The 11,903-nt window shown below is 47.1% G+C and overlaps 1 protein-coding gene across 1 annotated transcript in view; it reads left to right on the top strand.

Annotated features, from left to right (window-relative positions):
- The window catches only part of ANO10 (anoctamin 10), a 223,570-nt gene that overhangs the window by 176,223 nt on the left and 35,444 nt on the right, over window positions 1-11,903 (top strand). Inside the window, exon 12 of the mRNA XM_077754298.1 lies at window positions 2,406-2,522. Within this exon, the coding sequence (XP_077610424.1) occupies window positions 2,406-2,522 (117 nt within the window). The remainder of the gene's footprint in view (window positions 1-2,405; window positions 2,523-11,903) is intronic.

The raw sequence follows: 11,903 nt of genomic DNA, 5'->3' as shown, positions 1-11,903 counted from the left end.
GCCCCCTTTCCCCGCCAGCCCCTCCTCCCGCACACACTTCCTGCAGGAGGCCCTCTCCCACCCGCCCCTAGCCGGGGGGACTGCCAGTGTGTGTGCCCCCGGCCCGTGGGTGCCGGGCAGCCCCACCTACACGTGACACCAGGGCGGCCCAGAATGACTCGCCTTCTCCTCTAGACTGTGCGCCGGGACGCCGGCCCTTTCCCCGTGGGGTCCTCCGACCCGTGACCGGGACACTGACGAGTGTGAGAGGAGAGGACAGCCCCTTCCCTCTGGCTCTCACGGTGCCCGCAGCGGCCCAGGGTGCTCGGCTGGGTGGCCTGCGGGCGGCCCTTCAAGGAGCATAAACCCCGGAGGTGCTCGGGTTCGCGTGAAAAGCTGAAAATGAGCAGGTCTATTAGGAGCCTGTTTTGCAAATACCGTTCGACAGGAACTGATGTCTCTGCATATGAGCCTTTAAAAACACGTATCATAAAATAATTTTAGGAAAATAAACTACAGAGCTACTCATCAAAGCTTATTGCTACGTAAATGTTTTAACCATGTTAAAACGACTTCCTACTTGAACTAACATTGTCTAATAAATGGCAATGATTTTAATTCGTGAGGGTTATGAACACTCATAAGGCAGCTGTGGGCGCCGAGGTCTGTGGCAGCCTCGCTCGGTTGCCTGGTAACGGGTCCTGGCTCCCAGGGGAGGGCTGACACATCCTACAGGCACCCTGGATCCCAGGGAGGACCTTGGCGAGGTCTTTTTTCTCACCCACTCCCTCCAAGACTCCACAGAGGAGAAAACGGGTACAGATTTGCTAGGAGAAGCGAAGGAGCCCAATGACTGGCTCTGGCAGTTTGAGGACACACCATTTCTGGAAACCGTGGAAGGCTCCTTTCCGTCTGCTCATTTGTTTATTTCTTGTCTAGAATTTCTACTCAAGAGGTTAAGTCTTTTTTTTTTTTTTTTATGAAGAGGTTAAGGCTTCTATAAAAAATTATATGTCAGTGCTCCAATGGAATGAAATAATGACACAGTATGCCTTTTTGAATTATTTATTGATTCTTTGTAGATTTTATCCAGGTTCCTGTTAAATTAATTAGTTCGGAATTACAACAGATGACGTCATCTGGCCCATGCTGTGTTACCTACCCGTCCTCAGTAGATACTTAGGCAGTACCTTCCAACGTCTTCCTTGGTCACTGTGGCCCCACTGCGAAGGCGGCCTGGCCCTGGCCCGCCCCACACCTCTCATTTATACCCGGAGTGCCTGGCCTGCGCCGGGGCTCTGCCCGTTTTCAGGTCTTCAGATTGAATTACTGCTTGTCCTGGCATGACGCTGATTTCCTTCATTATTTCGTGCTGCTCCCAGGAGCCAGCCACACGGTACTCATCTTTCATCCTCCTTTTGAAAATATCCCAGTAAGGAATTCATTTAATGTTTCAGCTGTCTTCTTTTTCTGTCAATAATTCAATGCAACATTTCTTAGATGCTGCTCCGTTTCCTTCACTGATTTCTGAAATGCCTTTTAATTATTTCTTACCTTTAAAAATCTTTTCACAGCTTTTAATATTTAGTAATTCATGCTGTCATCAAAGAGGCACCTCTTTTCTTTTGATCGCCGAGACTTCTGTGCGTGTTGATGCTGGGTCACAAGATGATTCTAGAATTGGAGAAGCATCAGTGGGGTCGAGACTGTGCGTCAGAAGAGCAGGCGTACCAAGGGAAGCAGTCCTGGTGGCTTATGGCGCAATTGCCAACCTTGTATGATCATACGGAGAACCTTCCTGTGATATCGCTGTGGAAGGGCTCTGAGCTTCCCGTGTTATAATGGACACACTCTACATTTCTGTACACCTGGCCACAGTATAAGGAGTCAGCAGCATAAGGCACTACGTTACAGTCAATCAGTTCATCAATATTTATTGATTATCATTTCATGAAGGAAACTGCACCAGGCACCTTTGGGGATGAAGAGGATTCGAGGCCCCTGGTGTTTAAGATGTCTGTACATTTAGCCCGGCTCTGGGCCAAGACTCGAGTGAGTCGGCCGGTGTCGTATGCTAAGATGCATGCGGAATTTAGACACAGGTAGAAAAATGTTTATGAAAGACTTTTCAGGATAAGTTTCATTTTCCTGTAAAGCACTGAAAGTACCATATGGTGTCAATTTAAGGGAATGACGGATTTTAGAAGAAGAAAGCAAAGGAAGACACTGGTTAATGTGTGGGCCACAATGGGGGGGGGAGCTTAAATATAACTCCTGGGCCTGATTGATCTCTGATACGTCGCAGGCCAGTAATCCGAAATTACCCAGGATCCCTGAGGAGACTCACAGATTGCTTAGTTACTGCCTTGTTTCATTGCACGGTGGTCTCATGTCCCGTATCAACACGTGCTCTTTCTCATTTTCAGCACGCACTCCTGGCTTTAAAGTTTATGCTGGCGTTCGCCATACCTGACAAACCGCGGCACATCCAGATGAAACTGGCCCGATTGGAATTTGAATCTCTGGAGGCCCTCAAGCAGCAGGTAAAGGCAACTGTCCTGAAAATCAAAGCATTTCCTTAGCAGGTGCGGGGGGCCGTAATTTAGAGGGCGCGCTTTCAGCGTTTCCTTCAGCCCTTGACATTGCTAGCTTCAGTAAATACAGAAGACTGCAGTGGAGGACGGCATAACAAAACCAAACTCCCAATAATATGAACAACAAATAGGTTCAGAGCACTAAACGAGGCAAAGCAAAACTATGCAAGTGAGGTTAAAGAATAGAGCTAGCGTGCAGCGAAAGAACGAGACCGGGATTTCCAAGGCTCGCCCCGGGGCAGCCCCTGCCATTTGTACATCTGCCTTCTGCAGAAGCCTTAAACAAGGAGAAGGGAGTAAACAGAATCTTGCATAATATCTTGCAGAGAGTGAGGGGGAACGAGAAAGGGTGGGCAAAAGCATCAAAAAAGGCCCTGGAAGCAGCGACTTCTTCCCGGCGATTTCCATATTCTCTTCGAGATGATGCTGCAGGACTTCGTTTTGACTTTCCTGTCGTAGCGGAGTGCAAGGAGGAAGACAGATTCCCACGTGCCCAGGCCGGCTCTCTCCAACCATACGTACCAGTTAAACCAGTGAGGAAATGAATAAGGCAGCGTATCTGAGACGACAGACTCTAGGTCCAGGACCCGGCTTCTGACCCTCACAGTCCGTTCGGCTTCCGAGCCACCTTATCCAGGAATTGTTTTTTTTTTTTTTTTTTTTTAATGCCTGGGGAGCTGGGAAGAAAAAAATTGAAAGGAGGACCCACCCAAGCTGACGCTCTGATAGAAGCAAGGGCTCCACAATAGCGCATGAGGTGGGAGTCCCCACCCTGGAGCAGAACGTGCCTCCGATTAGGCGGACTGTCCCCAGAGTAAGACTTGTGATGGGAGGGCAGAGAAGAGGGAGAAGCGTGCATCCGCCAGCTGGATGCAGCTGGGAGGAGACTGGATTCTGCGGTTTCCTAGGTGGGGGGCAAGGTCACCTAGCCAGGGTGCTTGTGCCCTGAACACCGGGCATCATGCTCAGCGGTGAGATGCCAGAAGCACTCACAGCAGCGCCAGGAAGCCCACTACCACCTCTGATACTTGGCTTTGTTCTGGGGTGCTGACCAGTGCGGTTCTACAAAGAGGAAGAAGGAAGAAGGCCCAGTGACCAGAAGAGGCAAGTGTATCATTACTGGAAGATTATAAGGTTATCTATCTAAAAAGTACAAGATAGATTATTGGAAACAAATGGGAAAACTTGGTAAGGTTACAAGCCTTATCTAAAATGATCTGTTTCCTTTCCCAAGAAATAATAGCCATTTGAAAATATTATTGAAGAAAAATTCTCATTTACTGAAGAAGCCAAAATATAAAACCTTTAGGTAGTAATTGATATAAGCAATGTGGATAATCTATATGAAGAATATTTCTAAAACTCTGCTGGGACCAAAAGATTCAATCTCGTGAAAGTTTGATGCCAATTCAAATATATAGAAATAAACATTTAAGGATAGCAAGGAGATTTCTGAGAAACAGACAAAAAATGAGGCCTCTAGCCCTGCCAGAGCCTAAAATGTATTCTGAATAACACAATAGTTACAGTAATTAAATCCATTTTGAATTAGGGAGGAAATAGATCAGCGGAATACAGAGTCTGTAAATGGACCCAGATAAAACTGGGACTTTAGTTTATGGTGAAATTAACATTCTGTGGTAGTGGGGAAAAAAGAAGGATCGTTGTTACATGGTCTGATGACAAACAGTTGTTTGGGGAAATTATTACAGTTTATTTTACCTCATTCCTTACATACCTCTTGCCACTACCCTCCTGCAAAATTTAGATGCTTAAGAGATATAAAAAGTATGACAGTTTAAAACTTCTAGATGATGAAGAAATGAGAGACAAAACTCAACAGATAAACTAGACAAATGGGGGAAATACTTGCAACATATGAAGAGATGGTTCATATCTTTAATTTAAAAAGAATGTTGATAAATCCATTTAAAAAGACAACCCAGCAATCCAAGCATAGCATAGGAGGGGGAACTCAGCCTCACTCACAGTAAGAGAAACCTGAGGTACCCCAGCAGTGAAATACCACGTTTTACACATTCCGTTGGCAGACGTTGGTTGATGATCTGTTCTCGGCTGGTATGGGGAAGGGGGCACTTTTATGTACTCGACAGAAATGTGAGTTGGCTGAGCCTTTCTAGAATGCAGTTGAATCAAATTTAGATCACCCTCCAACCAGAATGACTTGCTAGGTTAGCAGTTAGAACCGCAGGGTGGACCAAACGACAGCCGTCATAGCATCTCCGTCAGCAGGAGCCCTGAGACAGCTGTAGGAGACAGGTGAAAATAATTGCAGTGCGCTGATGGCCCCACGTGAAAAAGTCCTGTGAACCTGCTTTTTAAAAAGATCTCTTTGTGCTGGAGGGGGTGTGGGTGTGCACGCATGTGCGTGCATGGGTGCGTATTTGCTGTTTTCTTAAGTGGAGAAAGCGAAATAGAACAACTTTGAGTTCACTTTTGAAGATGAGAAATGGACAAATGCAGAGATGTGGTTTTGGGGAACGGCTCCCAGGAAACCCTGAATAGCAGTTACCTTTGAGGAAGGGTTAAGAGTTCTCTTTTCACATACCATTTGAATTTCCTGACCATGCACATGTATGACCTTTTTAAGGTCAACAGGAATTCTTTGGGAGGGGGGATTATTTTCCATTTGTTTACCTGCATGCTTTTCTGCATTTAAAACACTAAGTAAATAAGGAATAACACATGTAAGTAAATAAGGAATAAACCCTCCCTCATGCTGGTGGTTTGAACAATTAGATTCCCTAAGGCCATTTTCAGACTCATCTGACTGCATCCTTCTCTCATTCTTCTTCCTCCTTCCTTGTTCTATTTACAGTCATATGTGTTGGGTGTTTTTTTAGGAAAAAAAGATGTAAATATCAAGTGAAATTTTTGGAGTAAAATGTATTTTCACATGAAGTGTATTTTACATGAAGTTTGGGGGCACGAATCAGGTGTGGAAACCCAGAGGCGATGCGAGGCGCAGTGGGATCTCTCTGTGAAGTCCTCAGTGAACCTCACGTGAGGTCAGGGTGAGACCAAGGCTGAGGGCGGGAGCCCCCCTCTACTTCAGAGTCCTTGTCAGCTCCCATTAAAAGAGAGGCTGAGGGGTGCCTGGGGGCTCAGTAGGTTAGGCGTCCAACTTCGGCTCAGGTCATGATCTCGTGGTTCAGGAATTCGAGCCCTGCGTCGGGCTCTGTGCTGACAGCTCAAAACCTGGAGCAGCTTCAGATTCTGTGTCTCCCTCTCTCTCTGCCCCTCTCCAGGGTGAGAGCCCCCCCACCCCGGGTGAGAGAGAACCTTACAAAATGGAGGAGTCAGGGGCTAAACTGCATTCCGTAAAGGCACCCCACTCTCCCACCCACCAAAGCCAAATCCATCTCCTTCAAAGGTGCATTTCCAGAATGTGTCCAGGAATTTATGTCCAATAATTGCTTATCAATATGTGTATTCCACTTATGCGATTTTTATCATTTATGCACCAGTAATAATTGTAATGAGCAGTGGCCCAGAAGAAAATTTTAAACACTGAAAATGAGATATAATTATAGTCATGGAAAATTTTTTAAACTTTTAAATTTCTGTTTATGAGCATGTGATTAAAGTATGACCATGACTGATCCTGTCAGGCCAAAAAAAATTATTAGTATAAAATTCTTTGGGAAAAATGGCAAGAAAATATGATTTCAAGGAGGAGAAAAAAAAGGAAAAACACAAAATTGTTGCTATTAATGAAGAGAGTATCCATCTACTTTTTAAATAGGTGATGGTGGATATCACATCCCTGTGGTATTTCACAGAATTTCTTGAACATCTTTAAAAGAGTGAAGTAGGGGCACCTGGATGGTTCAGTCGGTTAAGTGTCTGACTTCAGCCCAGGTCATGATCTTGCGGTTTGTGGGTTCGAGCCCCATGTCAGTCTCTGTGCTGCCAGCTCAGAACCTGGAGCCTGTTTCGGATCCTGTGTCTCCCTCTCTCTCTGACCCTCCCCTACTCATGCTGTTTCTCTCAGAAATAAATTTTTTAAAAATTTAAAAAAAGTAAAAGAGTGAGATAATAGTTTATTTTGAATATTCAGACTATGATAATATGTAATATTTACAGTAAGCTAGAAAATACATTTTCATAACTACTTAATTTTTAAAAATTTTTTAAAAATGTTTTCTTTATTTCTGAGAGAGAGAGAGAGGCAGCATGAACAGGGGAGGGTCAGAGAGAGAGAGGGAGACACAGAATCCAAAACAGCCTCCAGGCTCTGAGCTAGCTGTCAGCACAAAGCCCAACGTGGGGCTCGAACCCACAAACCATGAGATCATGACCTGAGCCAAAGTTGGACACTTAACGGACTGAGCCACCCAGGTGCCCCCATAACTACTTAATTTATGGTGAAGCTTTTAAATGTTTTATTTTAAAGTTTATTTATTTTGAGAGAAAGAGAGAGAGCATGTGTGGGGTGGGGGAGGGGGTGTGCAGGCAGAGAGAGAAAAGGAGAGAGAGAATCCCAGGCAGGCTCCACACTGGTAGTGCGGAGCCCAGCAGGGGCTTGAACTCATGAACCGTGAGATCATGACCTGAGCTGAAACCAAGAGTCAGATGCTTCACCAAGGGCCCCTATGGTGAAGATTTTAGATGTCAGCATAAAATTGTGTGGGAGGGAACACAGCACCCAGACATTTCAAGGGTATGTAAGCAAAGACATGTTTTACTTGTATAGCATCGTCTCAGGAAGAGTTTTGGTAAATCAGGTTTCTGCATCGATCACGTTTCTGGCAAGGTTCCATAGATTGGGGCAGGCAACTCCCTGGCCACCTGGACGCACCTGAATTCCACGTCAAGGTGAGCTCCTGCTCCATGTGAGTAAGGCTTTCCTCTCGCTCAGAGTGCCACATTGTCATGTATTTGTTGGGAAAGCAAAGGGTCTGTAATGATGTTGGATATTAACGTGTCTTGTGCTACTAACTACGTTTACCTGGAAGGCCTCCCACAGAGTTGCGGTACTTGCTCTGGGGGAGCTCAGAGGTGCAGACACGGCCTAATGATCTCTCAGGCCGTCTCAGCTCCTGGCTTCCCCTGGCTTCGGATCACACCCTACCTGACAGCGAAACAAAGCCCTAATTCAAAGGCAGAATTTATTTACTCTCATCATCCTTGAAAAACGAAACATTAACCAAAATTCTGTCTCATATTTTATTTATTTACTTATTTATTTTAAGCGAGCTCTGTGCCCACTGTCTGGCTTGATCTCATGACCCTGAGATCAGGAGTCTATGCTGTGCTAACTGGGCCAGTCAGGCACCCCTCCCTGACTCATATTATTTTAAAAGAAGAAAAAAACACTAAAAGATTTGAAGTCTCTTTGAGCTTTTTTCTTCTGAAGACATAAATGTGATTCTGATTAATGTCACCTTCTAAGGATACGTGATTTTGGTGCCGATTTTGCTGTTAAGGCTCTGGAGGGACAGAAAGTCCTACAAGTTTTGTCTCAGTATATTTATCAAACGCCTTAAAACAGGACATTCCTAGCCAGCTTGCACTAAAGAGGATTTTAAATTCATGGGTGTGCAGCTCAGATGTCTCCTCCAACCCTCGAGGGGACAGGAGTGGTGAGTGCTGTGGTCAGGGTTTCTTAGAGCCTTGAACTGCAAACCAAGTAGAAGTGTTCCTCTCTCCACTACTTTTTGTTAGAATCACAATCTGAGCATATAACCTGAGATAAAAGTGGGGCGGGAGAGCCTGTGACGGCCGCCCCTCTCCTGTCCCCTCTCTCCTGCTGGCCCGTGCTTTGTCGTGTGCTCAGTACTGCTGCTCTGGCCACACAGGTCCACGCTGTTGTCAGTCGAGACAGAGATGTTTGTCACGTTGCCCGTGTAGTCTCACTGTCCAGAGGTCCTGAGAAGCCCAGAAGGTCCTAGATATGAAAGGTCACCACTTAATGCTTTTCAAAAACTCAGATTAACTGGCACGTCTTCAGTTTACTTACCGAACTGTTGACATTTCTAGGATATAGCATTTTTCTTATTTTTCTTTAATCTGACATTTAACTGTCTGCTTTGCAAATAAGTAGAGCCCCAACTCACTGGGCTGTTCCCATAACATCAAAGGCAGAGAGAGCTTCCGCTGTGTCCTCTGGTCAGTCAGGGGGCCCCAGGTCAAAAACGAAGTTATTGAAGACGTATTTAGGAATAAATCTCACTAATGCCTAGCCTGTCCCTGGACTTTTTCACTGTTAAGTGACCAGAATTGACAGTAAAATTGTCAATAGAAATTACTACTTATGAATAATTAGTGTATTATGTTTAATTTACATTTGAATCGCTACTTTTTGCAACGACTGAGAAATTTAAGTCAGTTCTTAAATTGGGCGATGTGTCTCGAATGTAGAACTTGAGAAAGACACGTGTGCCCAGGCCCCACACCTGAGGAGTCGGATTCCCTAGATCTAGGGTGGGGCCCAGGCACCTACATTTAAAAAACCCTTCCTAGTGCTTTAACCGCCCCTCCTCCCCCAATCCTCAGTCCCCAGCAAAGATAGATCCCAAGCAGGGGAGGTCCAAGAGCAAGCAAGGTCCCGGCCAAGTTCTGCCCCTTAAATGAGGCAGATCGTCTCTTTGCACCTCAGTGTTCTGTTTTATCAAACAAGGGGCTGGATCGCATGGTCTGTGAGAAGGCCCAGAACTCTGCATTTTTGCCCAGCACTGGTTCTGCTGCAGAAGAGAGCAGACTGGAGCCCATTTGGAGAAGCACGCTGGGGATCGTGGTTATTCCTCTTAGCTGTGGTGGGAGGGGGCGGAGGAAAGGAGAGGCCCCGAGAGCAGTCCCTTCTGTGTCGGATCAGAAACTGTGGCGTTTCTAAATACATAGGCAAGTCAGCTGTGTCTGAAGGCGAGCGGCAAACTGGAGAAAACGGAATTGTTCGCTCTGCAGACAGCATTTTCAAAGAATCAGGTTTCAGCTGGTGGAGACCTTTGCAGGAATTCCAGGTGGTAAATACCGTCCTCACGATGCCCTTTTGTTTCTTTCCAAACAGATGTATTTGATTCTCCGTAATTTTGAGATTTAGTTAAATATAGCAAGGAGTCCCTCTGTGTCCTGGAGCGCAAGGACACCGTGCCCTCAGTACAGCCACCGCCTCAGCCGGCCTCTGGGCGGCCGGCCACCCGCAGCAGCCAGAGCCAGGTCCAAACGCAGCTTTTGCGAAAGGGAACAGCCTCCACAATCAGAAAGAACAAGATAAAGACTTTCCGAGGGCACCACAGTGCTAATTATAGCCTTCAAGGGCCTGGAGTCAGGTGTGGGACCCTGGCCGGGCTGGGCCAGCTCGCCAGCAGCCTCAAGTCAGGTCTTTGTTTCCCAGGGTGAAGTATATTTAAACCATTTCCAGCATTTACCAATCCTCTCTGAACTCCCCCCACCCCCACCCCCGCCTCTGTGCTCTGGAGCTGTGCTACATAAACACCGCCTTTAAGGGAAAGATTAGAATTTCACAGTCTGGAATAAAGGTGCGAAAGCATTTCACTGTTGAATATGTAATCGCCAGCTGCTTGCCCAACATGTGGTTTAGGAGGAAGCGAGTCCAGAGAAAGAGTCGGCTTCCAACACAGGGAGCGGCCGACGGGGTGCCGGCCGAGTAAGCCCCGGTGCGTTGAGACCTGGGGGCCCCTCTGAGCTGCCCTCTCCCTTTCTCCTACGTTGCGTCCCCCCAGCACAGCAAGGCCCCAGGGGCTCGGGTGGGACAGCGCGATAAGACGCAGTGTGGAGCCGGGGGGTGGGAGACGTGCGCGCGGTGCGGCAGGTCAGGGCCGCCTCGTGCTTGGGTGCCCTGCGCCACCGGGCGAGCCAGCAAGGAACTCGGGGGAAATGCCGCCGGAAAAACAGATGGGGGCAGCTCCCCCTTTGGGGCAGGTCCACCCGCGGCTGGGCAGCGATGGCCGCGGAGGGGCGAGGCTGGCGGGCAGCGGGCGGGCACGGGAGCCAGGCCTGCGCTCAGCCTCTGTGGCTGCGCTGACTCGCACCATGGTTCTTGGCTGGGGCCTGTTAGCCATTTGCATGTGACTTCTCTCCAGTCCCTGCGTGATCCTTCTCGCAGGTGGTTCATGCTCCGAGCCTCCCGGCATTCCCTCCAGGGTCTGGCCAGGTGCACTGTTCACTGTCCGCAAGCACCCCTGCTTCTTGGTCACTGACCACCCAGGCACCTCCGTCTGCCCTCAGCTTCACACCCCTCACCTCCACAGCGGGGCGCTCCTGCTGCTGTGTGACACGGGGGCCTGGTACCCACTTGCGTGCCTTCCCCCTGCTGCCCGTGGCCGGGTGGCTCTCTACCCCTGCATTCCCTCCTCCGGCACAGGGCCTGATGCCCAGGAGACTCAGGGTACATCTCCACCTCATCAAACTAAGTTTGTTGACTCATACATAGTTGAGAAGCTAATGTATTAAGTAAATGACAAGTGACGTCCTTGGACAAGAAAAGAAGAATCTTAAAATAGGTGCTCTGGCAAAATTGGAAACAGTTAGGTCATATGTCTTTCTGGGATCACTAGGGTAGAGCACACACTCGGAGGAATTGGGTCCGAGCACTGTATAAGGTCCCCATACCAAGTCCTGATAAAGCTCAAGTTCTTTTTTTTTTTTCCCCCAAAAGACTGTGGTTGATATCAGTAACAAGGGTGGCTCGCAAAAGATGGCAAAATAAGCCCAAATCAAGCCAGACAGAATTCTAAAGTAGGTTTTGTTTTGTGAGATTCAGACTCTGCAACAATCCTCTCCTTACCACTGATGTGTTGACATTTTTTCGCTCGCATTTTCTGTTCTCAGTAGAGAAACAATGCTGTAAATTACACAGAGTCAGGCATTAAAATAAGATGCTACGCTAGAGCTCTAGAAAGCCTCTGATCATTTCTGTCTTCCCTAGTAAACAGTCTTAGAAATTGTTACTTATCTCATTCCCCTGGTTTTCTAAGAAAAATTTCAGATTTGTAGATCTTAATTTTTTTTCCCAGATGTAAGAAATATAGCCAAATGAGAACCAAAAATATAGCCAAATGAGATTTATTTTTACTTGGGGAAGTTACTGAATGGGCCATGAAAGAGAATAAAATTTCGCATTTTCCTAGCCAACATATGAGTAAACCAGAAGAGCAGCGTGGGCAGAGGACGCCGGGAAGGACAGTTCCATTCCCCCCGGAAGGGCTTCAAGGTCACCATGCTGCACAGGTTACACCCTGGGCTTTGGACCTGGTTCACGTTTGTCATCAAAATGTGCCTGTATTTGTAAAGAAAAAAGTGCACCTTACAACAAATTATTTTAGAGTTTGCAGAATGCTTACAACT

The sequence above is a fragment of the Crocuta crocuta genome, unplaced genomic scaffold, assembly GCF_008692635.1.
Source record: "Crocuta crocuta isolate KB4526 unplaced genomic scaffold, BGI_CrCroc_1.0 scaffold70, whole genome shotgun sequence".
NCBI lineage: Eukaryota > Metazoa > Chordata > Mammalia > Carnivora > Hyaenidae > Crocuta > Crocuta crocuta.
The sequence above is the reverse complement of the archived record's forward strand: the minus strand, read 5'-3'. Positions and strand labels throughout refer to the sequence as shown.